At 54.3% G+C, this 27696-nt stretch overlaps 1 protein-coding gene across 4 annotated transcripts; it reads left to right on the top strand.

The window, feature by feature from the left end:
- Positions 1-823: 823 nt before the first annotated feature.
- Positions 824-27696, top strand: DHX34 (DExH-box helicase 34). Of its 4 annotated transcripts, none has more exons than XM_027515339.1 (17): positions 825-929; positions 3880-4872; positions 5840-6151; positions 7809-8063; positions 10473-10575; positions 12054-12271; positions 15925-16099; positions 17410-17603; positions 18256-18357; positions 20782-21024; positions 21219-21392; positions 21729-21846; positions 23960-24066; positions 24872-25156; positions 26211-26387; positions 26601-26739; positions 27418-27696. In XM_027515339.1, exons 2-17 carry the CDS (start codon positions 4168-4170, stop codon positions 27654-27656), a joined length of 3546 nt encoding a protein of 1181 aa, XP_027371140.1. In that variant the 5' UTR covers positions 825-929; positions 3880-4167; the 3' UTR covers positions 27657-27696. The 4 variants fall into 4 exon arrangements, with proteins under 4 accessions (XP_027371142.1, XP_027371140.1, XP_027371143.1 ...); XM_027515342.1 differs by lacking the exon at positions 825-929 and adding an exon at positions 989-2595 and having other exon boundaries at positions 26601-26752; positions 27430-27550; XM_027515340.1 differs by lacking the exon at positions 825-929 and adding an exon at positions 991-2595.

Genomic DNA, 27696 nt, shown 5'->3' with positions numbered 1-27696 from the left:
ACTTTTGCATTTGTTTTTCCCAACAATCTTGAAAAGTAGGCATTATCCTCGTTTTATAAATAGGGAAACTGAGGCTCAGTGCCGCAATGACTGACCCATCTAGGACTAAAGAGGAGTCACTTTTCTCCTTCAAGTAGTCACTCATTCAACATTCACCGACTATCTAATCCCTGTGTTTGTCTCTGGAGAATCTAGGACCTTCAAGACAGAAAGCTTGGAAGTTGAATTGTATTATTCATTAATGAGCTGATAGGGTGAATTATACATGAATAGATTACATTAATGATTGTGAATTGTAATACATCAATGTAAAGACCCTGATGCTGGGAAAGATTGAAGGCAGGAGGAGAAGGGGACGACAGAGGACAAGATGGTTGGCTGGCATAACTGACTCGATGGACATGAGTTTGAGCAAGCTCCGGGAGTTGGTGATGGACAGGGAAGACTGGCGTGCTGCTCATGGGGTCGCAAAGAGTAGGCCAACGACTGAGCAACTGAACGGAACTGAACACATCAACGTATTAATAATTAATACATTAATAATAATAACTAAATCACGGGGGGGGTGTTTTGATAGTGTCTGGGCTCAGGCCAGCGTCCTATTTTGGCTAAACCCCTGCGTCCGGGCGACCCACAGATACAATTAGCTGTTCAGAGGCAGGATAGACCAATTTGCCACCGTCACGCCTCCACTGGCCCCCAGAGGGCGCAGCGTCACCCGAAGCTCCGCCCAAAGCGAGGCGGGGCCTGATCATTCTGTACGCAGGCGCACAGTGAGCCTTGGGCTCTCGCAGCTGCTCATTGGTTCCTCTTTCCGCCTCGGGGGCTGGGCTGGGCCGTGAGAATGGCGTGCGCAGGCGCAGGACCGGCTTCGGGCGCGTGAGCGGTCCTGGGGACCGGAAGTTGAGGCGATCTCGGCGGGTAGCGAGGTGAGGGGGGCGGGGCGGCTGCGTGGGGCGGTGGTGGCGGCGACTGGAGCTCGATCGGGATCGGGAACAGCTTGGGAGCGGGCTGAGGGGAACGGGGAGACCCCGAGATGAGGCAAGGTGTTGGAGGAAGCCGGGCAGCCGGGAGAAGCAGATAGAGATGGAGCCTGAGCGTTGCTAAGAGAACTGAGGGTCAGAGAGGTTGAAAGAAATGGAGGCACAAAAAGGAGTTTCGAGAAACTGAGGGACTGAGAGACGGGGAGGTTGAGACGAGGAGAGAAGCTGAAAACTGGAGAGATCGAGGGCGAGAGACTAATGGATCCGACGGAGAGAGGCTCACAGGGTCCACGAGAGAAGTGTGATCGCACCGTGCACTTGGGAGATGGAAAGAAACGTAGAACGATGAGAGTGGAAACTAGAGTTTTGAGAAAAGTGTACATATTTGTGTGTGTGATGTATATGTATGCATATAACTATATATGAGTGATGTAGTGTCTGATTTGTGTCAGCCCTAAGTAAATGTTGGCTATTATTAGAGCTTCAAACTAGGTGACAGAATTTTAGATGGAGAAATGGAGAGTCAGTGATGGAGAGAGAAGAAAACGGAGAGTCACACACACACACACACAAAATTCAAACAAAATAAGAGATGAAAAACTGAAGAGGAGGAGTGGAGTCAAATGGAGAAAGACAGTTGGAGAGAAAATCAGAGGGAAAAACAGATCAGGGTGGGAGAGAATCAGAGAAATGAAGAGTTGGGACCAGTCAAGGAGAGGGAAGAGAGGTAAGGGTGGTGAGCAAGATGGACCAGAAAAAAGAGACCTGAAGATGGAGAGCCAGAGAAGAGAGATGGGGAAGTAGAGAAAATCTCTAAAAGCCTTGAGCCTAGCAAGTACAGGCCAAGAGATGGTCAGAGGCACAGTAAGAGAGAAACTAGTCAAGCCAAGAAGTCCAAAAGATAGCCTAAGACTAGACACCTTGAGAGCCATAAGGATGCCCTCATTCTGGCCCACATACATACGTAAGGCAGTTAGCAGCCTGGGAGGAATGCTCCCCTCCGTTTCATTGTCCCTGTCTTTTTCTGAGACTCACTGGCCCAGCATGGCAGCATTTTCAAGGCCTTTTCCTTTTTGTTCCCTGCTAGAAAAGAAATTCCCTCTGAAGGTGCTATGGTATCACCCAGCCCACGTGCTTACCAGGAAGTGGTGGGCACTCCCCACAAAGCTACTCTTTTATGGGTACAGCTCTGCCAGTCCACAGGTTCTTCAACTGGCTCTTGCCTGGCTTTGATAAACCCTTAACTGGCTCTGATAACTCCCAGGGTTGGTCTGGGTCTCTCTGAGACTAGAGATAGAACCTCTGAACTCTGTTCTGTGATGGCCCTTAGAGACTGAAGGCTGAGGAGGAGAAAGCATTGCTAATAAACCAAGGGGAACTGTGACCTTTTGAGTGTAAAATTCTTTCCAGGTTGTATGCCTGTGGTTCCTCGCACTGTTTTCTCTGTCAGTCATCATGGAGAGAAAGCACTGGGCTTGTATGTCAGTTACTGTTTCGCTTCTCTGTGTCAGGCTAGGTAATAAACGTTGCAGTGTTTTGAGATGGGGATTGTTCCCATTTTTCAGATGAAGAAAACCTCAGAGGAGTTAATTTGCACGTGGACGCCTATCTGGTAAATGATAAAGCTGAGGCTGAAATTCAGATCTACCTGACTGTGAAGTCTTTACCATGGAAGGCTCGGGACCCTTTTGTCAGTTTTTTTTCATTAATTTTTTTTGTTGTTTTGGCTATGCTACACGGCATGTGGGATTTTTAGTTCCTGGGTCAGGAGTCGAACCTGCGCTCCCTGCATTGGAAGCATGGAGGCTCAACCACTTGACTGCAGGGGAAGTCCCTTAGGACCCTTTGAAGATCATAAACTCCTTTAAGAATCTGAGTGATGGGCTTCGCTCCAGAAAATAGCATATACAAGGGGATGTGCTTCATTGGTTAGGAGTTTACGCAGCTAAGAAACCAGGCCTTAAGCAAATGGACTTAGCGGTGAAATGGACTTTTGGAAGGAACTCAAGCACTGAATGGCGTTGCCAAGCTTCTCCCCTGTCCCTCTTCCACTTCTGTCCTTGTGGTTGCTTGGTGACCATCCTTGTGTGTGCCTCCTTGTGCCCACATGCAGTCTTTTCTGTAGGAAAGATTTCTAGGAAAAGACTATTTAAGACGTGCTACAAAGAGTTCCCTGCTTATATCATCCTTGCTTAGCCAACAGTAGATAAGCTTTTCTGTGCTGACAGCCTAGTGTAAATTCCTGGGAAAGGCCCTGACTGCCTCTCCTTGGGTCACATGTCTACTCCTCAGACCAGTCACTGGTTAAAGGGGGAGTGGGATACCATGATTGGCCAGGCCTTTGTCACTTGCCCAATCAATAGGAGTTCTCGGACTTATAGGCAGTGGAAACCATGTAGATTTCAAGAAGGGCTACTCTCCCAAGGAGAGTGCATTTGTTTTTCAGGAAAAAAAAAAAAAAACAAAAGCGGGAAGTGCCAGGCAGGCAAAAACAAACCATGCAACACTTGCAAAATCAGGCACTGAATTCCAGAGGGTTTCCGGGGATCCTGAAACTCAGTAGACCACGCCTCTCATGTTGTTGTGTCTCATGACCAAGTTCTGCTGTTGGCTGGCCATGTGACCTACATTCCTTCAGGTCCAAAATCCCCTTCTTGGGGATCCTTCCCTGACTCCCAGGCATGGTCAAGGAAGGCTCCTGCAGCCCCCGGGCTTCCTTTCTTGCTGCCCCCATCTCTGGATTGTCAAGAGTCTGGTGGCAGGACCCCCTGTGGGCGCTCAGTGTGGTCTTACCCATTGCTGTCCCTTCCCCTAGTCCAGTGCTTGCAAAACAGCAGGCTGTCAGTAAATGTGTCTAATAAATGACTGTCTTCTGTTTTTTCCCGCAAACATCCAGGGCCTGCAGCCCCAGGATGAACTTGTGTCCATCCCAGAGGTCACCACAGGAGTCGTGAGGTGCCCTGTGCGTCACCAGCCTGACCCAGGCCGCAGGCCATTTGCTCTGCCAACTCCTGTGTCGATCCTGTAGCACCACTGAAGAGGAGATTAGCTCTTGGAGGAGAAAGTGCTGCCTTCTTGCCGGCACTGGCCTCTCACTGCAGCAAGTGGGGAATGTCCGAGAATATTTGGTCTAGGGGCTCAGAACTGAGGCCGGTTTTGTGACAGCCCTGGGATTGGCCACGGCATGCCGCCTCCCAGAACAAGGGAGGGCAGGGGTCCCTGGGACCGACCCCGGGCTCCCAGTCCTGAAGCGGCCCCAGAGAAATGGAACTGGAATTGTCCCGAGACACGGCGCCTCTTTGAGGATGCCTTCTTTGGCGATGAGGATTATATCCGGCAGGGTTCTGAGGAGTGTCAGAAGTTTTGGACATTCTTTGAACGCTTGCAGAGGTTCCAGAATCTCAAGACCACCAGGAAGGAGGAGAAAGATGCCAGGCAGCCCAAGCACAGCCACCCAGCACTGGCCGACTTGCCTCGCGCCTACGACCCTCGCTACCGCATCAACCTCTCCGTCCTCGGCCCGGACGCTCGGGACTCTCGGGGGCCGGGCAGGCGCCTGCCCCCGGAGAGAGCGTCCGAGTTCCGCCAAGCCCTGTTGCACTACCTGGACTTCTGCCAGAAGCAGGCGTTTGGGCGACTGGCCAAACTGCAGCGGGAGCGGGCGGCACTGCCCATTGCCCAGTACGGGCACCACATCCTGCAGATGCTGAAGGAGCACCAGGTGGTGGTGGTGGCGGGCGACACGGGCTGCGGCAAGTCCACCCAGGTGCCCCAGTACCTGCTGGCCGCCGGCTGCAGTCACGTGGCCTGCACCCAGCCCCGGCGAATCGCCTGCATCTCACTGGCCAAGCGCGTTGGCTTCGAGAGCCTCAGTCAGTACGGCTCACAGGTGAGTGGGGCAGAACAGGCTTCCAGGTTTTCTCACATAACCTCACGGGATAAGTTAATATCAGTGAAGTTACGAAAACACTACCCTTCTACCTGGCAATGCTTCTCCTAGAAATTTTTTTATAGATTGGCCTGGATATGGTCCAAATGACAAAGGCGCTAACGGTAGCCAGTTTAGTACTGTAAAAAAAATTGGAAATGCCTAAATGTTTATCAGTCTTTCTCTAGGCAGTCAGAAAAAAAAGAATGAGGATGTTTCTTACTAATGATATCTAGGGTTCTAATCCTGGCTCGACCACTTAAAAATTGTTATTGAGACTTCCCTGGCAGTCCAGTGGTTCAGAATCCACCTTCCAACGCAGGGGACTTGGGTTCTATCAGGGTCAGGGAACTAAGATCCCACATGCTATGGGGCAACTAAGCCTAAGTGCCCCGACTAGAGAAACACATCTGAAATCGAGGTGTGTACGATGTGAGGTAAGGGTTAAGATATGTTTCCTTTCAATAACATTTTTTAGCCTGTTTACTTTGGATGACTGGCTTCAGTTTCTCCATCTGTGAGATGAGGGTAATAATAGTGCTTACATTGTGTGGTGGTTGTGAGGATGAAATGAGTTGATATACATAAAGATTTAAAGTAGTTCCTGGTACTTAGAAGGGACTCAGAGAAAGGTTAATCGTTACTATTGTAATTAATTAGTATCATACATCAGGCTCCATGCCAAATACTTCATGTGCATTAGCGCATGTAATTCTCAGGGCATCTAGAAGGAAAAAATATGTCTCTGGGATGGAATTGCCCAAAGTCGGCAGCACTAAGTGGCAGAGGTGACATTCGAACCCAAGCCTGTTGGTCTCCGGGCTCTAATGTGGGACACTTGCTCAGGTTTTTGATATGGGGAGGGTCAGAGGCTACAGGACAGGCCCAGTGTCCTCTCTGACCACCCCCTCCCACCCCCCACCCCCAGGTTGGCTACCAGATTCGTTTCGAGAGCACGCGCTCGGCGGCCACGAAGATCGTGTTCCTGACGGTGGGGCTGCTCCTCCGGCAGATGCAGCGGGAGCCCAGCCTGCCCCAGTACCAGGTGCTGATCGTGGACGAGGTGCATGAGCGGCACCTCCACAACGACTTCCTCCTGGGGGTCCTCCAGCGCCTGCTGCCCCAGCGGCCTGACCTCAAGGTTGTCCTCATGTCGGCCACCATCAACATCTCGCTCTTCTCCAGCTACTTCGGCAACGCCCCCGTGGTGCAGGTGCCGGGGCGGCTCTTCCCCATCACGGTCAGTGCTGCCCACGCCTCCCGCCGCCCCCCACCCCACCCCCCAAGCCCCAGACTCCCCACCCGGTCCCTGGCCAACCTGGACATGTGGCTTCGCTTCTCTCCTTCTCTGTTCCCCATCTCTTTAATTAATGACCTTCTCTCTCTTTTTAAAGTTTTTCTGTATTTATTTTGTGGCTGCTGCACTGTTGCAGCATTGCACGAGCTTCTCATTGCGAGGCTTCTCTTGTTGCGGAGCACAGGCTCTACAGCTCGGACTCAGTAGCTGAGGCGCATGGACTTAGTGGCTCCGTGGCACGTGGGATCATCCTGGACCAGGGACTGAACCCATGTCCCCTGCATGGACAGGCAGATTCTTATCCACTGTACCACCAGGGAAGCTGCTATTTTCTGGGCATTTGCAGTGTCCTAGGGAGAGTGCTAACTGCTTGTTAGAGGAGAGCCCAAAATTTAAAGGCTCAAATAACACAGAAATTTTTTTATCTAACAGAATAGAACCAACTTGTCCAGGCTGGTCCAGATTGATGAGCAATTCTGTTGCACATGGTCATTCAGGGTCCCAGGCTCCTCCTTTCTCATCGCTTTACCATCTCACAGGGCAGGGTTTCTCAGACTCAGCACAGTTGGTATTTTGGGCTGGATAATTCTTGGTTGTGCCCTTCAGGGTGTTTATCAGCATCCCTCAGAAGTGGCAGGGCCAGGACTTAAATCCTGCTCACAGATAGATGTGGCACTGGGCCAGGTAGCTTCTGTTTGCCCTTCCAGATCTCCTGTGCCCTTCCCTACCTTCCTGTCTGCCCCGGCAGGCACTAACGGACCCCCCCTCCACCCAGCTTCTCCTTGGCCAGTGGAAAAGGAGAGGCCGCCCCTTCCCTCGAGGTCTGCAGTGGGCTAAACCTCGAAGCTCCTTCCAGGACGCCTCTCCGCACAGTCCTCTCCTTTATGGTTTGATAACCGCTCCTTCCTCTTGTTCTTTGGGGCCAAGGCTTGATAACAGCTCTGAGGCTCCTCACGGCAGGAAATGCAGCGTTCCTTGTGGTTTCTGGATCTCAGTGCCCATCAATCTGTCTTCTAAGTAGTCATTAAAAACAGAGAGGGTGCTTTCAGAGAAGTGATTTTGAGGGTTTCAATTCCGACTCCACCCCTTAAAATTTTGTCATTGTTGGAGTTATACTCCAACTACAAAAGATTTATGTGTATCACAAGTGTATAGCTCAATTAATTTTCACGAATTAAATGTCTCAACGGGGACTTCCCTGGCGGTCCAGTGGCTAAGACTCCGAGCTCCCAATGCTGGGGAGCCGTGTTCGATCCCTGGTCAGGGAACTAGATCCCACATGCCGCAACTAAGACCTGGCACAGCCAAATAAATAAAAAAAATTTTTTAGTTTTTATCACAAGAAAAAATTTTTAAAAATACTTGAATGGAGCCAGTATCTAGGTTAAAAGGCATGAAACATTACCAGTACCCCAGAAACTTCCCAGTTACCTTGATACTTTGTCCTTTTCTCACATCCTCTTCAAGCTGAATATTTGAGACAGTTTGTCCTCTGTCTGCTGCCTGGCTGGTCTGTCCTCTCCATCAGCCTGTGGCCTCCCCACCCCCTGGTCACCTGGAGTGACCAGGTCTGCTCCTGCCTGGGGCCGTCTCCTCGCAGGTCGTGTACCAGCCGCAGGAGGCTGAGCCAACCACGTCCAAGTCAGAGAAGCTGGACCCGAGGCCCTTCCTCAGGGTGCTGGAAGCCATCGACAATAAGTACCCCCCCGAGGAGCGGGGCGACCTCCTGGTGTTCCTCAGCGGCATGGCGGAGATCAGCGCCGTGCTCGAGCCCGCCCAGGCCTATGCCAGCCACACCCAGCGCTGGGTGGTGCTGCCGCTGCACAGCGCCCTCTCTGTGGCCGACCAGGACAAGGTGCGGAGTGTAGCCGGGTGGAGCGGGGCAGGGGGTGCCTCGCTGCGTAGCCCAGGAGGAGGGGCTGGGGTGGCTGACACAGGACTGAGGCCACCCCACGACCCTGGGCTGTGGGCTGCAGAGAGGGGCCACTCACATCTTTCAGCTGGGGGAGGATGTTGCGGGGCGAGCTTCCTGATGAGGTGGGGGGCACTGGGGCTGGGCTTTGGCAGACAGGAGAATTTTGAGTAAAGGAAGAGGAAGGAAGGCAGTCCAGGTTGGGGGAACTAGCTTGAGCAAAGGCCTGGACGGAGCAATCTGGGAGTCAGGTGTGGGGAAAGGTGAAGAGACTGCCTGCTTGGAATGGAAGGGTGCTGGGGGACAGGTCTCTGGGTCACTGTCGGTCTAACAAATCACCCCAGGAGCTAGAGCATGGCCACTGTTACAGTCATTGTCTTACACGTCTTACGTGGTGTCTGTTGGTCAGGAATCTGGGAGGAGCTTAGCTGGATGGTCCTGGCTCAGGGTCTCTCATGAGTCGTGGTCAGGTGTCAGCTGGGGCTGCTGTCATTTGAAGGTTTGACTGGGGCTGGAGGATTCTCTTCTGAGATGGAGCACTCACTCACATGGCTGGCTCTTGGTTGGGGGGCCTTTCTAGGGGGCTACTTGGGAGTTCTCACAATGTGATGGCCAGCTCTTCCCAAAAGACCAAAGTAGAAGCCATAGCATCTTTTATGAGGTAGCTGTGGAAATCACAAACCATCACCTCTGCCCTGTTCAAAGGAACAGTACCAGGTGAGGCTGTGAATCCCGCGAGGTAAGACTGCCCCGGCCATCCTGGAGGCTGCCTGCCATAATCACCTCCAGGAGAGTCCCTTCAGGTCACATGTGGTTGTTTAGTGATTAAAGAAATAACCTTTGAGGGACCTCCCTGGTGGTTGGGTCCCGAGGTTAAGGCTCCATGCTTCCACTGCAGGGGACACAGGTTCCACCCCTGGTTGGGGAACCAAGAGCCCACATGCTGTGGGGTGCAGCCGTAAAAGTAAAAAACAAAACCAAAACACAGCCAAAAAGTTAAAAAAAAAAAAAAGAAGAAAGAAAAGGAAGAAATAACATTTGAGCGCTTCCTAGTGCTTCTCTTGCACCAGGGGGCCCCTTTGGGACACGGTGGGGGCTTCCCCTCAAGCTGCTGGTCTGCTGGGGGCCGGATGGGCATGTCATCAACGATTCTACAAGTAGTAGAGGAAAGCCTCGGATATTCTGAGAGCAGAGTCTTGGTGGATTCAGGAAAGGCTCCCTGGGGAAGGGACTTTGCAAATGGAGACCTGAGAAAGCCCCATTCTGGGACGGGGGGCAGGAAAACGCATGTGCCAGCTAAAGTGTGTGGGGCACTTGTTTTGTGCTGGGCAGTGTCTGAACCACCCTGTCTGCCGGGTCCTGTGTCCCCATTTGACAGCTGCAGAAACTGAGGCATAGGCACTCAGGCAGAGTCACGTGACTGGCAGAGCCAGGCTGTAGAACTTGGTAATTTGGTATCAGAGCCCATGCTCCGAACCATCTGTTGGCAGACTTTCTGTGAAGAGGGTGGAATCTTCAGGTTTTATGGGCATGTGGTCTTTGTCACAACTACCCTGCTACAAAGCAGCTGTAGACTCACCAGGTGAGGCTGTGCTCTGTTAAGTTTGATTCACAAAAACAGGTCACAGAGTGGATTTGGCACACAGGCTGTAGTTGCTGACTCTTAACCACTCTTAACCACTGTGCCTGACTGTCTTTTGGGTCCATGAGAAGGGCTTGTGCAAAGGGCCTGGGGTGAGAGAAAGACAGGGCAGCTGGGAAACTACACGCAGAGTGGCTGGGTCCAGATTGTGAGGGGGAAGTCATGGGACCAGGGAGGTGCACAGGGTAGACCACCAGGGGCCTGGAAGACCCACTGCAGGCCTGGACTTTGTCCTGAGGGCACGGGGGGATCTTGGGAGGGTTCTGAGCAAGGTGGCGGGCAGTTCTGTTTGCTTTAGCAGATCCCTCTGTTGCATGTGAAGGCTGGATGGGAGGGGTGAGACCAGAGACCAGGGAGGAAGCTGGAGCGGGATCTGGGTGGGAAAGAATAGGCATGGACCGAGGCAGGGGCTGTGGCTTTGGGGATATTCAAGGGGATCGGCTGTGGCTGGATGGGTGAGGAGAGATGAACACCCAAAATGGCCCAGGTTCTGTCCCCAGTGATGCAGTAGATGAGGAGATGGGGGCCCAAGGAGGAAAGGGTTTGGTAGAAGGTGCTTAGGCTGTTTGAGACGTATGACGGAGGTCCCATGGGAGATCCACGAGGCCCCCAGACACAGGGGTCAGTGAGTGCCATGTTAGTTGTGCAAAGAGCCTGGGTGGGGTAGGACAAAGACAAGGCCCCAAGGCCACCTCTTTACCGCCCCCCAGGTATTCGACGTGGCCCCCCCTGGAGTCCGGAAATGCATCCTCTCCACCAACATCGCTGAGACCTCAGTCACCATTGACGGGATCCGCTTCGTGGTGGATTCTGGTAAGGGTGCCCCCTGGCTTCCCCCAGGACCTGGTGAGGTGTGGGGTTGGAGATGTGCGTGTGTAGTGAGGGAGCTCACACAGAGGCAGGGAGGTTGGTAGTGTTTGGGGCTGTGGAGAGTGGTGGCATCTTAGTCTCGTTCAGGCCGTCCAAGCTTGCCCCTGCCTCAGGGCCTTTGCACTTACTGTTGTCTCTGCTGAGAGCTGTCTTTCCCCCAGATATCCACACGGCTCACTCCCTCACCTCATTTCAGGACCTGTGCAAATGTCTCCCCAGTAGAGAAGCCCACCTTGTCCACGTTATCTAAGTGATCTCCTTTCACTGTCACCTCCCTCATGAGGCTTTATTTTTCTTCATAGTGTGGGGCATTATATTTTATATCCCAGCTAGACTCTTTTCTGAAAAGTCAGCATAGCTTAGTGGTGAGGAGACACTGGAACCAGCCTGGCCAGGTACCTTGCTGGCTGTGTGACCAAGGTCTGACAATCTCAGTGGGTCATTTTGTTCACTTGTAAATAATAATAATAAATAATAAAGTAATAATAGCACCTCCTTCAGGTTGTGAGGATTAGAAGACTTAATACGCTTGGGGGCTGAGGCCAGTACCTGGCACAGGGTGAACAAATGCTCAGTAAATGTTAGCAGTTACCTTACTGTATTGAATCTGGTACCATTGATGAGAAAAGGAAATGGCAAACCACTCTAGTATCCTTGCCTGGGAAATCCTATAGATAGGACCCTGGTGGGCTTCAGTCCATGGGGTTGCAAAGAATTGGGCTTGAGTAGCGACTAACACACACATAATTTTATGTACTGTTAGAAAATGCTGTCTGTTAATCAATGACATGTCACTAATTTTAAGGTGCATTCCATTTTGAGAGACAAAAAAGTATGAAAAAAGCGTGGTCTTGAACTGATGAAATCTGGTGTTTTGTTCAGCCCCGTGAACGAAGGGACTTTGTTTTGTTCACAGCTGTGTCCCTACTTCATAGTCCAGTGCCTGGCACCTGTGTGTGTGTGCTTAGTCGCTCAGTCGTGTCTGACTCTTTGCAGCCGCTTGGACTGTAGCCCTCCAGGCTCCTCTGTTCATGGGGATTCTCCAGGCAAGAATATTGGAGTGGGTTGCCATGCCCTCCTCCAGGGGATCTTCCCAACCCAGGTCTCCTGCATTGCAGGTGGATTCTTTACCATCTAAGCCATCAGGGAAGCCTGGCACCTAGTAGGTATTAATAAAATTTGTTGGACGACTGAATCTCTGAATAAAGAAAGGCATGAAGAAGTAAATGAAAAGATGCATGAATGAAGAAACTGAAGAATACATTAACAGAATGGTAGAGTGGGGCCCAAACTAAGCCCTGGGATAGTGTTACTAGAAGAGTCCTAAGTGAGGTGTTGGTCGAGGCCCAGGCACGTGGAGGGCCCACATGGGTCCTGCACACACCTTCCCTTCCCTTCCTGCTCCCCTTCTGCCCGCCCAGGGAAGGTGAAGGAGATGAGCTACGACCCACAGGCCAAACTGCAGCGGCTGCAGGAGTTCTGGATCAGTCAGGCCAGTGCCGAGCAGCGTAAGGGCCGGGCGGGCCGCACGGGCCCCGGCGTCTGCTTCCGCCTCTATGCTGAATCGGACTATGATGCCTTCGCCCCCTACCCGGTCCCGGAGATTCGGAGGGTCGCCCTGGATGCATTGGTGCTTCAGGTAATGCAGGGGCGGAGAGGAGGCTGAATCCTGAGTGCTGGTGCCAGAGAGGAATCCAGGAGATATTTAGACAGGGTTTCAGGGTCAGGAAGGGGAGGGTGGGCCACGCCACAGAGGGGAACTCATTCCTTCCAAATGTCAGATCCCACTATGGGGTGGGAACTGTCCCCCCCCAGTCCACAGGGTCATGGGAAGAAACTGGTGACTCAAGCAGAATGTTTTCAGCTGTAACAGAAAACCCACGAGGAAGTGGCTTTTTACTTTTTTTTAGGAAGTGGTTTTTAAAACTGGGGTTTCTCAATATGCTTTATGTCATGGCTTGTATCTCAGTAGTTAGTTTTGCTTAGACTAGGCTGCTGTGATGAATAGACCCACTTACATAACAGCCAACACAGCAGAATGTCAGTTCTTGGATTGGTTTCCTTTATTCCTATTAATAAAGGAATATTATTAAATATTATTATTAAATAAAGCAGTTTCCTTTATTCAGAGGTGTTTAGTCACTAAGTCATGTCTGACTCTTGCTACCCTGTGGACTGTAGCCCGCCAGGCTCCTCTGTCCATGGGATTTCTGAGGCAAGAATACTGGAGAGGGTTCCCACTTCCTTCTCCAGGGGATCTTCCCAACCCAGGGATTGAACCTGCGTCTCCTACACTGGCAGGTGGATTCTTTACAGCTGAGCCACTGGGGAAACCCTTATTCAGAAACCCAGGCCTTTTCCCTCTTGTGGCTCCATCATCCCTCCAGGGCCTTCATCATTTGTATCAGCCTGTGAGGGGGACAGAGCGTGGGACTTGGGTTTGGGAGGGTGAGGGTGGGTCCGCAAGTGATGTGCCTCCCTTCCACTCACCCCGGTGAGAACTCACGGCCCTGTCTCACTGCAGGGGAGGCTGGGAAGTGTAGTCCTGTGCTCAGGAAGAAGCAGAGAAGGACAGTGGGCGGCATGTGCCATGGGCTCAAGTGACTTGAACCAGCCCCCTTCCTAAGGGTGATGCACACTGATGGGTCTGTATTTGTTTGATTTCCTTTGGAAAAAGTGCCAGTTCTGACCCACTTCTTGGAGTTCCTGACTCATATAACCTGCTGTTTGAAAAATATTGGCTTGAACAAAATTTCACATAATGAGAAGTCTTGAGATAAGGAGGTTACAGCCTTGGTTGTTTAAATAGATTGGTGATGTCATGCAGGACCAGGTTTTATTTTTTTAATTTATGTATTTATTTATAATTTTTATTTTGGGGCTGTGCCTCGTGGCATGTGGAGTCTTAGCTCCCCAACCAGGGAGTGGACTTGTACCCCCTGCAATGGAGGCTTCCCTGGTGGCTCAGTTGGTAAAGAACCCACCTGCAATGCAGGAGACCCTGGTTCGATTCCTGGGCCAGGAAGATCCCCTGGAGAAGGGATAGCCTACTCATTCCAGTATTTTTTGGCTTCCCTGGTGGCTGAGACAGTAAAGAATCCACCTGCAGTGCAGGACACCTGAGTTTGATCCCTGGGTTTTGAAGGTCCCCTGGAGGAGGGCATGGCAACCCACTCCAGTATTCTTGCCTGGAGAATCCTCATGGACAGAGGAGCCTGGCGGGCTACAGTCCATGGGTTCACAAAAAGTCGGACATGGCTGAGCGACTAAGCGCAGCACAGCCCCTGCAGTGGAAGCTCAGAGTCTTAACCACTGGACCACCAGGGTTTTTTCTAGCTTTCCAACCTCAGCTTAGCAGCAGCTCTCCTAATAACAGTGATGATGATGATGACCATGATAGAAAATAATTTCACCTCGTATTTCTCATGTGCTGGGCTCTGTTCTAAGTCATATATGACCGTTTTGATCATCACACAACCTCTGTGTAGTAAGTAAGCTTCTTCCAATTTATGGATGAGAAAAAGGATGCACAGAGAGGTAAGATACCTTGATCCGTGTGGCACTCCTGGCAAGGGGCAGAGCCTGGACTCATCTGAGGCTCTCAGGCTCCAGAGCCTGCCTCATGAATGCACCTTCACTTTGGTAGCCACAGGTGGCACCTCCTCCTCCTTTACCTGTTTGGCAGCAGAAGCAATGAACTGCCCTTCTTTGTGGGTCTCATTTTTTTTTAAATAATTTTATTTTTATTTTTGGCTGTGCCAGGTCTTTGTTGCGGCATGAGCTTTTCTCTCGTTGTGGTGCTGGGGCTTCTTGCAGTGGCTTCTCTCGTTGCAGAGCAAGGGCTGTAGGGCTCTCGGCGTCAGTAGTTGGGGCTCCCGGGCTCTAGAGCGCAGGCTCAGTCGTCGTGGCTTAGTTGCTCTGGGGCAGGTGGGATCTTCCCGGACCAGGGATCGAGCCAGTGTCTCCTGCATTGGCAGTCAGGTTCTTTACCACTGAGCCACTAGGGAGGCCCCTGTGGGTCTTGTTTTTTTAAGGCCATGGGAACTTTTCCAGACACCCTGGCCGGTCTCCCATCCTGCCTTGTTGGTGGAACTGGGTCAGGTGTCCACTCTGTGACCTGTAATTGATCTGTAATTGTCCAGGAGGAAGGGAGGGCATTGCCTGACTGGATCAGAGCAATGATTTGCAGTCCCAGTTACATGTTGGAATCACTGGAGTGCCTAAAAGGTCAAAATCATCCGTGCTTTATCCCCCCACCCAGACCTCCTAATTTGAAGGTCTTTTGACAAGTGTCAGTGGTCTGCCAGAGCACCAGGGCTCGGTAACCAGGGAGGACGGTGGGATGGCTGGTTGAGGGCTGGATGGCCTGCAACTTCTGGTGGCCTCCAGATCAGGGCCAGGGGAGAAGTCACTTCACCCAGAGACTTTGGCTGAGCCCCCAGCTCTCTGAGCTTTGTCCTTTCTCAGAGTCATGTGAGCCACCATGCCAGCCTTACCTTCATCCCCTCACCAGAGGGGTGCTGTTTCCCCTGAGCCGTGCCAGGTCTGGTGATGGGTACACATTTCACCTCTTCCTCCCCACGAGCCCCTCTGTGCCACTGAACTAATCAGGATGCTCTTGTTGAAAGCGAAAGAAACCCGACTGAAGCTGTTGTATTCAAAATAGGGGATTTTATGGATTTGTGAGTCCATGTTGGGGGAGGTGGGGCTTAGGAAAAATAAAGGGTTTCTCCGTCTGCTGTGGATTGGCTGATATCCAGGCAGTGGGAAAAACAACCTCAGCTGCTCTGGGCTTCCACCCTGGCCCCTCAGAACCAGAATGGGTGCAGGAGCTCCTCTCTCAGCTCCAGGTTGCAAAGTCCCAGGGAAGGATTCTGATTGGCCCAGCTCAGGTCACATGCTCAGCCCTTTGTCAGTTGCTGTGACCAGGGGCTGAGAAACCTCAAGTGGTCCAGCTTAGATCGTGTGCTTGTTCTGTGGCCGGGGTCTGGGAGAAGAGCTGCTTGGTGGACACACAGATAATGGCCCGCCTTGTCCACTTCTATACAATGGGCCTCGACATTGGATGTATTTTTACAATTTATTTATTTATTTTTAATTGGAGGATGATTGCTTCACAATACTGTGTTGATTTCTGCCATATGCCAACATGAATCAGCCCTAGGTATACGTATGTCCCCTCCCTCTGGGCGTTTTAAAGTGTCACAGGTTTGTGATCCCCGAGTCCCCCAGTGTTCCCCAGTGGCTCCTGTGTTCCCCATTCCTGAGGGGGGGGGTTGACTGTCATTCCAGATGAAGAGCATGAGTGTGGGGGACCCCCGAACCTTCCCGTTCATCGAGCCCCCACCACCAACCAGCTTGGAGACAGCCATCCTCTACCTCCGGGACCAGGGTGCGCTGGACAGCTCAGAGGCCCTCACCCCCATTGGGTCCCTGCTGGCGCAGCTGCCAGTGGACGTCGTGATTGGTGAGGACCACCGCCACCCTGGGGGTGATCACTGAGGATCCTGAAAATGGGTGTGGGACGATGCTCACTCTCTGAGTTACCTGGAGGCAAGGGTGTTCTGTCTCTAGGCCCTGTCCACTCATTCACAAGTCCTCTGTGCCACACACAGTTCTAGCACCAGGGTTACAGCAGTAAACAAAACAGATGCTTCTTTCCTGTGCCCAGCCCAGCCCCAGCGTCACCCTGGTACCCGCTTTCCTGTGGTTATAAGGATGTCAAAACTGCCAGCCTCTTCCTCTTACTCATCCCTGAGTCATCCCAGCCCCTCCCAAGGAGCTTGCTAACCGAGGCATATTCATCTTCATCTTGCCCAATTCTCCTGATTCAGGACATTCTGTATCTACCAATTAACCATCTACGGCCCAGAGAATAGTCCCAGCTGAGCTTTGCCACCTGGGGCATCATTTCCCAAGCGTGGTGCTCAAGGGAGCTTGCTGCCCTTGTCAACGTTAAAGTCCCCATCATTGTGACATGCTAGAGCAGCTATGAGCAGCAGGCTGGGTACCCTGAGGGCCACCCACAGCCGTGGAAGTGGTTATTTCTGTTTGTGTTAGAAGAGGACAGGGCTAGTGCAGAGAGAATCGCCTCTGAGAAAGAACGTTCTGTGAGCCTTTACTGTATGCCAGTGTGGAAGACTCTGTGGCCCTTATTTCATCTTCATTTGGTGAGGGTAGGACCTCCAGGCGTCCTATTGTACAGATGAGGAAAACAAGGCTCAGAGAAAGCGCATCACTAGCTCGCCAGGGAGGCACGCCCCAGCCAGGCTGGCACCGTCGGTCCCCGGGCCCTGCAGGGCAGGAGGCACAGATGACGCGGTGCTGGGCCCAGCTGGCTCATCACTGGTCTTCCTCCGTGCCAGTAAGCGCCCAGTGCTTCACAGGTGAAACAGTTCATGCTCATAGCACGTAGACACTGCTGTTAGCCCATTTCACAGATGGAGAAACAGAGGCACCGAGAGATGGAGGGACTTGCCTTAGGTGACAGAGCTAAGAGTTCTGGGACAGCCTTGTTTTTCTGCCCATCTTTATCTTACGAGGCTAGCTGTGTAACAGGAACTTTCTGGAAAGGTGGGCAGGGGAACAGTGAGGATGAGTCAGGTCACTGAGCTCTTGGAAGGTGGAAACACTCTTTCGTCACACTGGGAGCTGATTCTGGGTGTGATTCTGGCTCCCGAGGCCCTCTGGGAGTGAGGTGGAGGGTGGGTCAGGGGTCCCTGAGGAGTGGGGAATGCCGTCGGGCGCCCAGGAGGCTCAGCGCTGGTCCACCCCCAGGAAAGATGCTGATCCTGGGCTCCATGTTCCACCTGGCTGAGCCCGTGCTCACCATCGCCGCCGCCCTCAGCGTCCAGACGCCCTTCACCCGCAGCGCCCAGAGCAACCCCGAGTGCGCGGCGACGCGGCGGCCCCTGGAGAGTGACCAGGGTGACCCCTTCACACTCTTGAACGTCTTTAATACCTGGGTGCAGGTGAGCTCGGCAGCGCCCTTCCTCTGCCCCAGCCGCCTGGCTGTCGTTCTCACGGAGTCCGGGCTTTGCACCCCACCTCCACCCCAGGGAGGACCCCTGAGGCCACCGCGGACGGGGCCTGTCTGGGGAGAATCTCGAATCCACTTTTCATGGGACGAGCACATGCTGAGGGGAGCCTGGGGTCTCTAAGCACTGACTAAAGCCAGCACTGTCTGGCTTTTCAGATGCCTTAGGGGGTATCTGTGTGTTGAACACATGTTCCCTGACCAGGCCTGGTCCTGTCCTGAGCTGTGCTAGGGACCCGGTGATGACTAAACTTACCTGGCCCTGCCCTCCTGGACTCCCAGTCCAGCACAGAGAGGCAGATTGTCCCTGGTCAGTGACCACCCAGAATGGGCTGCAGTGGGAAGTCCAGGGGCCTCTGAGAGCCCCAGAGGGCTGTCTGACCCTGTGTAGTCTGGGAGGACTTCCTGTAGGAGGAGGCATTGGGCTGAGAAGAAGGAGAGCAGGTGTCGCTGAGGGAGGGCTCCCGCCAGCCTCACATCTTTCCAGTGGCTGGTGTTGCGGCTTGTCTGGGTGGTGGGTCGGCACCCCCCACCCCTTTCCTCAGCTGGTCAGGCCCTGACCTCCTGGGGTCTGGACCTCCACTCAGGTGAAATCTGAACGGGGCAGAAACTCACGCAAGTGGTGCCGCCACCGGGGCATCGAGGAGCACCGGCTATACGAGATGGCCAACCTGCGGCGCCAGTTCAAGGTGAGGTCTGGGAGAAGGGGTGGGGGCTGGCCCCCCGGGGAAGGCAGCCAGGAACAGACTTGGGACATGGGTGTGGGAGGAGGTAGAGGGAGAGTATCCGTGAACACTCTCCACAGCGTGGCATCTCTTCTTCTCTGACAGCATCGTCAGATCCCCTCCCCACACCCACCTCCCCCACCATCACATGGCTAGTGTGGGGTGGGGCCAGGGCAAAGAGGTGAAAATCGAGGAGGGCTTCCTGGAGGGGTGGACAAGGTCTGCCGTCACGAGTCACATCCTCACAAAAAACCTTGTTCTCAAGCTGGGGTGCTGAGGTGGCCACGCAGGCCGCGTGCTGGGAGGTGTGGAGCATGGGCTCTAGGGTGGGTGGGCTTTCGGGTGGGTGGGCTTCCCTAGTGGTGTTTGGAGGCACCATCAGGAGCGGGACACCTCAGCACTGAGTCTGAGCTCTGCCGCTTGCTAGCAGTTCAACCACGGGCAAGTTACTGGGCCTCTCAGGGCTTCAGCTTCTCCCTCAGAAAATGGGGAAGCAAAAAATAGCCCTACCTCCGGCATTCCTGTGAGGACTAAATGAGTTAAAACGTTGCAGATTTTCTTTATGTCTACTTTATTCATTTATTTGGGCTGTGCTGGGTCTTCCTTGCTGAGTGCGGGCTTTCTCTAGTTGCTGCGAGCGGGGCTGCTCTCTAGTTGCGGTGCTCGGGCTTCTCACTGCCGTGGCTTCACTTGTGGAGCACAGGCTCTCGGGTGGGTGGGCTTCAGGAGCTGTGGCACTGGACTTAGTTACTCTGCAGCGTGTGGGATCTTCCCGGACCAGGGAGCGAGCTGATGTCCCCTGCATTGCTCCGTGGATTTGTAACCACTGGACCACCAGGGAAGCCCTGCAATTTTTATTGTTATTATTAAGATGCGGTTCTGCAGGTGGTTTGTGTCCTTAATATTCCATGGGCATCTTTCCCTTCGAGCACAAAAAAGCTCTGGTGCTGGCGAATTCTAGCCCCCTGTTGTGTGGCATGCCACGGAATGAAAATAAAACAGCCTCTGAGGTAGCCGTTCCCCTTGGCTGCAGACCTCAGTGCGCAGTCACCACCACGGCCTCCCGTGCGTTAATGGGTCCCCACGTTCACACATCCCCTTCGTACTTGACATCATCTCTCAACGTCTCTGACTTTCTAAAGAGTGGTGGTTCAACCTTTGTTGGGCCCCAGATGCTGAGGAACAGGTAAGTGGGGGTGCTTTTCCTTCTCTCACTCTCTCTGTCCCATCAGATATCCTGTCTCTTCTCATTGGTTGGGGCTCAATGGGAAACAGAGGGTCAATCCAGTAGGGTCCCTGGGAGGCTGTTTCTGGAGGCGTGGGCAGGAGGTCTGTCAGGGGCGTTGGAATCACGGGGACGGTCCATGATTTCTAGATTCCACACCCACTGCCCCCCACCCCCACCTCGGAGATTCTGATTCAGTCATTCTGGGTGGGGCACAGGTCTTGGCATTTCTTTTTTTAAGTAATTTTATTTATTTATTTATTTTTGACTGTGCAGGGTCTTCGTTGCTGCGTGGGCTTTTCTCCAGTTGTGGCGAGTGGGGGCTGCTCTCTAGTTGCGGCGCGCAGACCTCTCATTGTAGTGGCTTCTCTTGCTGCAGAGCACGGGATCTAGGGTGTATGGGCTCAGTAACTGAGGCTCTCGGGCTCTAGAGCGCAGGCTCAGTAGTTGTGGTGCAGAGGCTTGCTCCGAGGCATGTGGGACCTTCCCAGACCAGGGATCGAACCTGAGTCTCTTGTTTTGGCAGCCGGGTTCTTTGCCACTGAGCCACCAGGGAAGCCCCAGTATTTGTGACAACTTTCCAGATGATCCCAGATGCTGCTGCTGCTACTGGCCAAAGTACCACACTCCGAGAAGCATTTTAGTGTAGGAACCTCATGGGGCTGGTGCAGGCCTGGAGGGGCAGGTGGGCATGTAACCAGAGCCCGGGGACAGCTGGGTGGAGAGGGTGTGTGACCTGAGCCCCCAGGGAGGACCCTGAATGGTAATGGTCACCCAGCCTGGTCTCCTCCCTCCTGTCCCTCGGCCTGGGTGTTCCGTTGGCCAGCAACGAAGACAGTTCTCTTTTCTAGAACAGTTACGTGCCCAGCACCATGTAAAGAGTTGTTGTCTTTGGTTCCCTGACCAGGGATCGAATTTGGGCCCTGGCAGTGAAAGTGCCAAGTCCTAGGACCACCAAGGAATTCCCAGAGAGTGGTTCTCATATAGCCCCTTTCAGCCCCAGCTGGGAGTTCCCAGGAGGGTCCCCGTTTGTCATTTGAGGACAGTGGTGGCTCTAAGGGTGAGGTCACGTGCCAGCCAGCTGCAGGCCCCCAACAGGAAAGTGCATCTGGGCCCAGAGTGCACCTGACCGTGTCCCTCACTCGGGCTCCATCTGCCCCCAGGAGCTGTTGGAGGACCATGGGCTGCTGGCCGGGGCCCAGGCCCCGCAGCCGGGAGACAGCTATAGTCGGCTGCAGCGGCGGCGGGAGCGCCAGGCGCTCTACCAGCTGAAGCGCCGGCACGAGGAGGGCGTGGGGCGCAAGCGCAAAGTGCTGCGAGTCCAGGACGACCAGGACGGCTGGTCCAGCGACGAGGACCGGGGTGGCTCAGCCTCCCGGGGGGCTGGCGACAGCGTGGACATCCAGGTAGGGCGCCATGGGGCAGTCTGGGGCCTGGGGCAGTGGGGATGGCGTTTATCAGAGCGGGGACTCCTCATCTCAGGAGGTGGGTTTCCGTGGACAGGTGTCTACCGGACCCCTGGGATCCCCAGATTCCAGTACCAGCCCCTTGGGCAGTGGGGAGGGCCTCAGGAACCCACCTCCCCCTGTGTTCCCCCCAGGACGTGAAGTTTAAGCTCCGGCACAATCTGGAGCAGCTGCACGCGGCCGCCAGCTCGGCCCAGGCCCTGACTCGGGACCAGATGGCCCTGCTCAAGCTGGTGCTCGGCCGGGGCCTCTACCCGCAGCTCGCCGTCCCCGACCCGTTTAACAGCAGCCGGAAGGACTCGGACCAAGTGTGTCTCCTCATCTGTGTCTTGTCATCTGTCATCCCTTCCCAGCGCCTGCTCTGTGCTGGGGTTACAGCAGTGACTGAGGCAGCCCTGGCCCTGTCCTTGTGGGGTGCAGTCTAATGATGGGGGCAGGGGAGAGACTCGTGCCCAGACAGTGACCCAGAGTGGGATGGGGACCCAGGAGCTGAGGGAACAGGAGGACCTGATCAGCATGGGAGGGAATCAGGGAGGGCTTCCTGGAGGAGGGAGTTTTGCGTTGAGATGAGGAGGAGGGAACCTGGCAGCAGGAAGAGCAGGTCTGAGCCTCCGTCCCCTGGCATCCGCCTTCTACTCCTCCAGATCTTCCACACCCAGACCAAGCAGGGCGTTGTGCTGCACCCCACCTGCGTCTTCACCAACAGCCCTGAGGTGCTGCACGCGCAGGAGCAGGCGGCCAGGGGCAGCGATGGGAGCCGAGGTACCAGGAGCCCAGGCGGGGCTGGGGAGAGGCCTGCCACTGGGGGTGTGGGGGGCACAGTGATCTTGGGGTGCTGCTTGCCGTCGGGGATTACCCCCTCTCACCTCCCACACTCTGCCTTCCCTGGGGCTGCTGACCTGAGGCTTGCAGGTCCCAAGAGCCACCCCTGGCTGGGTGGCCTTGGGCGCCCACCCCTCTCCCTGCCGAGCCTCGCCCTCCCCATGTGGTGCTGGCTGCCCGGAGCCCATCCCAAGGCCTGAGGTTTGCGCCATTAGAGCAGCGCCTTCCAGGAGAGGAGTCAAGGGAGCTCCGTGAACCTCGGGGCTTGGTCCTTCTCAGGGCGGGTGGGCCCCCAGCCCTAGTGTTCAGGCAGCTGCATTCGGTCTACCTTCCAGTGGGATCCAGGCCACAAGGTGGCCTCTGCTGAGGCTGCACTCAGGCCAGGCTGGTCTGCAGGGGGTGCCCTTCCCCGGGTGCAGGCTTCACACCTTCAGCGATGTGTGCTTTGTCTGAGCGCTGAAACACAACTCATCCTTCTCTTGTTTGTAAAGAGAGTAACACACTGCGTTAAAATGGCAAATACTAACCCCACAAGATAAAGTGTATGATTTTAAACACCAAAGATAGAATTTGAAATTTTCTCGCTAATCTTTTTCTTTGTAAAAAAAATGTATTTATTCTTTATGAAGGAGGATTGCTTTACAGTATCATGTTAGTTTCTGCCATACATCGACACGACATTTTTTTTTTTAATGTTTATTTATTTGTTTGACTGCACTGGGTCTTAGTTGAGGCATTCGAACTCTTAGTTGGGCCGTGTGAGATCCATTTCCCTGACCAGGGATCGAACCCGGGCCTCCTGTATTGGGAGCTCAGACTTTTAGCCACTGGACCACCAGGGAAGTCCCTCTAATCTTTAAGTTGTGTAAATTCCTAGTCAATTTATCCTCTTCCTATTACAGTAAGTCACCTGCATATGAACAAGTTCCGTTCCAAGAACATGTTCTTAAGTCCTGTTTGTTTATAGGTCTTAACACAGCTAGGACCCATTTAACACAATCAGTTATGTAGTACTGTAATAGGTTTATAATATGTTCTCATCTTTGAAAGTTTGCAACGTATGTTGCAAATGTTTGTATGTAGGGGACTTACTGTACATTGGTTTTCTCCTTTTTATTTATTTTTGGCTGTGCTGGGTCTTTGTTGCTGCACGGGCTTTTCTCTAGCTGTGGTGCGCAGGCTTCGTTGCGGCTCCCAGCCTCTAGAGTACAGGCTCAGCAGTTGTGGTACATGGGCTTAGTAGCTCTGCGGACACGTGGGATCTTACTGGATCAGAGATCAAACCCATGTCTCCTGCCTTGGTAGGTGGATTGTTTACCCCTGAGCCACCAGAAAATCCCGTTTTTCTCCTTTTTGAAAACATTTGGGAAGTTCCAGGTATCTTTTAAGTAGAGAGACTGTGATGAACCCTCTGTGACCTTACCCAGCTGCAGCTGTCAGGATTTTCCATCCTTGTTTATTCTGTCTCCTTGATTTTTTCCCCTGTCTTTGCTGGAGCATGTTAAAGCAGGTCCCAGACATCTTACCAGTTAGTAATGATAATAAAAATCCTATTCATAAGGACTGTTATTTTGTATCACCACAGTACTGTCATCCATCAGCCCTAACAAAATTAGCAACAATTCTTAATATCACTGAATAGCCGAAATCACATTCAGCTTGGTGGAGTGTTTAAGAACATGCCACAGACATTTTATCCTTAGGCATGTTCTTTGTGTGGCTATTTGAATGGGGCTTCCCTGGTGGCTCAGATGGTAAAGAATCTACCTACAGTGCAGGAGACCCGGGTTTGATCCCTGGGTCGGGAAGATCCCCTGGAGAAGGGCATGGCTACTCACTCCAGTATTCTTGCCTGGGAAATCCCACAGACAGAGGAGCCTTGCGGGCAGCAGTCCATGGGGTCGCAAAGAGTCAGACACAACTGTAGTGACTAACACTTCACTTCACTTGAATAGTGGGAGGGGGACAGACCGCCCCTGGGGGGATTGACGGGTGTGTGTGGGGGGTGGTGGGGTGGGGAGAGGATGCTGAGCTGTCCCCTTGACCCTCTCAGATGACAGGGACAAGATGAGCAGCAAGCACCAGCTTGTCACCTTCGTCTCCCTCCTGGAGACCAACAAACCATACCTGGTGAACTGTGTCCGCGTTCCCGCTCTACAGGTGGGTCCCGTCCCAGCCTCCCCGCCTCCCTCCCAACTGCCAGGCGCCATGGCTGTGTTCCTCGGGGCAGGGGGCCCCCGGGGGTGGGGGTGGGCCTGGAGGAGCCATCTTCCCCCAGGCTGGCTGCTGTCTCCTTCTCCTGGTATCCATTCATTACTGGCCGAGCGCCTGCCTGGTGCCAGCGCTTGGGGAAGACACACAAGGCGGGACCCGGTCCCTGCGCCCCCGGAGCTCACATCTAGCTGGGAAGGGCGGGCAGTAGCATAAACGCAGTGCAGCACTGAATGATAAAGCAGAGCGCGAAAAGAACAGGGTAAAGGGACTGGGGAGGGCAGAGGTTCTAGCATGGAATTAGGCCATCTGGGTGGGCCTCATTGAGAAGGTGCAGTCAGCAAAGGCCTGAAGGTGGGAGGGCTGTAGGGCTCTCTGGGGGAAGAGCGACCTAGGCAGAGGGAAGAGCAAGTGCAAAGGCCCTGGAGCACCACGTGCAGGGTGTGAACAGGGAACAGCTGGAGCAGAGTCAGGGTGGGGGAGAGAGGCTGAGGTGAGGTCAGGGTGGCAGGTGAGACCAGATCTCCCTCCTCCCCACCACCAGAGGGTTCTGAGCAGAGCTGGATCAGGGACTGACATGGGGCAGAGTCCGCGAGCCCAGCGAGGAGCCGACTGCAATCACAGGACAGGAGCGGATGGTGGTGGGGACTGAGGATGGCCTGGGTGAATGGGGGGCGCGCAGGAGCCCACGCAGGCGGGCGCCGCTCTAAGATGCCTGTCCACTGCTTCCTGTCTGCTGCCCCCTCTCTTCCAGTCCCTCCTGCTGTTCAGCCGGTCCCTGGACACCAATGGTGACTGCTCCCGCCTGGTGGCCGATGGCTGGCTGGAGCTCCAGCTCGCAGACACTGAGAGTGCTGTCCGGCTCCTGGCAGCTTCCCTGCGGCTCCGGGCCCACTGGGAAAGCGCCCTGGACCGGCAGCTGGCCCACCAGGCCCGGCGGCGGCTGGAGGACGAAGAGGAGGAGGAGGAGGAAGCCCCTGTCAACCACAAGGAGGTGGCGGCCCTGAGCAGGGAGCTGCTGCAGTTCATGACATCCAAGGTACCCGCCTACTGTGCACCTGCCCCCTTGGCTGGAGGGGCCGTCAGCCACAGGGATGAAGGCTCCGGAGGGCCCTGGCTTCCAGCTCATCGAGACACCCACATTTGGGGGTTTTCAAACCAGAGAAGTTGATGACAGGCTCAAGGTCACACAGCTGGTAAGGGTGAACCCAAGATTTGACCCCAGGAGCCACCCCCTTAACCCCTGCAGCCCTCATTCAACAGATGTGTATTAATACCTGCTGCATCTGGGGTGCTGCTGCTGCTGCTAAGTCACTTTAGTCGTGTCTGACTCTCTGCGACCCCATAAACGGCAGCCCACCAGGCTCCGCCATCCCTGGGACTCTCCAGGCAAGAACACTGGAGTGGGTTGCCATTTTCTTCTCCAATGCAGGAAAGTGAAAAGTGAAAGTGAAGTCGCTCAGTCATGTCTGACTCTTTGAGATCCCATGGACTGCAGCCCACCAGGCTCCTCCGTCCATGGGATTTTCCAGGCAAGAGCGCTGGAGTAGGGTGCCATTGCCTTCTCCGCATCTGGGGTGCAGATTACCCCTTGGTAGCAGTTAAGGGCATGCGAGATATGAGAAAGAAGCTGTGAGGTACATGGAAGACAGATGGGAAGAATTGGACAGAGAGCATGCTTGGAACCGAACCCCCACTTTTTTATGTGGTGTGCGGGTTGAGAATTGCTTCTGATTCTACTACACATGGATGTGGTGGGACCCAGAGGACCAGAGAAAGGGGAATGGGCTGACATGCCAGAGAAGGGGCAAGGTGGCCACACTTGAGGGTCGGACTTGAGGTCTGAATGTGTTCCCACAAGGATGAGGAGGGAAGGGGCCTGAGGAGAGCAGGTAAGGGAGTGTTCTAGACAAGCCTTTGGTCATGAGTATCTTAAACCAGGGTGTGAGTGGCTTAAGCAATTGGCCTCCTTAACTGAAAAGTCCAGGGGTGCACTTCAGGCACAGCTGGATCCAGGTGCTCCCATTATGTCTACCTGTCTCCTGTCTGCTGATAGAGTCTGTCTGCTCTATCTTCTGTCTCTCTTTGCTCAGGTTTCCTACAGCCTCCGGCGGCTCACAGGGCTGGAAGCCCAGAACCTCTATGTGGGACCCCAGACCATCACAGCTGCCCCCAGTCTCCCTGGCCTCTTTGGCAACTCTACCCCGTCCCCCCACCCCACCAAAGGGGGCTACGCAGTCACTGACTTCCTTACCTACAACTGCCTCACGGTGAGCACAGACGCGCACCTTGGCCCCTCGTCCTCCTGCCCCTGAGAGTGAGATTTTAGAGATTCCCCCTGGCACCCCCAACCACATTCCAGCTTAGTCCAGAGATGCAGTTTCAGAAAGGGCCTGCCAGCCCTGAGGGCTTCTGGGAAGGTCCCAGGCTGGTGGTCGGGAGTGGGGCAGGGAGCCAAGCCCTGACACAGCCCGCTGTCACAGAGCGACGCGGACCTGTACAGCGACTGTCTCCGCACTTTCTGGACCTGCCCGCACTGTGGCCTGCACATGCCCCTGACGCCCCTGGAGCGCATCGCCCATGAGAACACCTGCCCTGAGGCTCCGCAGGGTGGCCCCCCAGGTGAGGCTGGGGCGTGGCCCGGATGCCTGTGTCTGCCCAGCTGTCCGTCCAGCCTGGGGTTCTTTCCATGCATCTGGGTGTCCTCAACCCTCTGCCTGGCTGGTGGCTGGTGCCACGATGGGCTCTGTCACTGAGACCCAGAGCATGGGACACGGAGGGCCTGGAGCCACCTCATTCGCGTGTCTCTGTCTGTCTCTCTGGTCTCTGCTGCCGCCTCTCTGACCCGCCTCTGCTTTTCTGTCTCTCTGCCTGTTTCTCTTTTTCTCTGTTGTCCCCGAGCCGTCTCTGCCTCGGCCACATCCATCCTGTTGTAACCCAGAGGACGCCACAGTGGGCAGACCTGGGCAGAGTCGGCTCTGGTGCGTCCCACGCCACACACACGCGCTCACGGGGAGATGGCTGCGGGGCCATGTGGTCCCACTCCAGGGCTCTCTCTGTCTCTTTCAGTCTCTGTGTCTCCACTTGTGTTTTTCTCTGTCTCTCTCACCCCGTGGGGACACAGAGTAAAGACTTGCCTCTGTGTGTGTGTATTAATCAGGGAAGGCTTCCCGGAGGAGGCAGAGCTGGAGTTCTGCAGAGGCCAGGAGAGAGCCTGAGCCACAGAGATTCCTGGAATTTGGGTGGGAATGAGAGCACGCAGTGGAGCACGGCCCCCAACCCCCTTCTCCTCTCCCCTAGGGGCTGAGGAAGCTGCCCCCGAGCCCCCCAGAAGGCATCTGCTCTGCAGAAGCCTTACCACTGCGAGGCCTGCCAGAAGGACTTTCTGTTCACGCCCACGGAAATCCTGCGGCACCGGAGGCAGCACGTGTGAACCCAGCCCATCCCGGACCAGGGCCAAGGCCAGGACTGCCGCCCTCGCCCCCAGCCTAGGCTCGGAACTGTGGTCTGGGCCCAGCCCCGAGGTGGAGGGAGCATAAATACGTGAATAAACTCTCACGGATGGACTTGGGTCTGAAA

Source organism: Bos indicus x Bos taurus, chromosome 18 (assembly GCF_003369695.1).
Source record: "Bos indicus x Bos taurus breed Angus x Brahman F1 hybrid chromosome 18, Bos_hybrid_MaternalHap_v2.0, whole genome shotgun sequence".
Classification (NCBI taxonomy): domain Eukaryota; kingdom Metazoa; phylum Chordata; class Mammalia; order Artiodactyla; family Bovidae; genus Bos; species Bos indicus x Bos taurus.
Note: the sequence above shows the minus strand (reverse complement) of the source record. Positions and strands in the feature narration are given on the sequence as shown.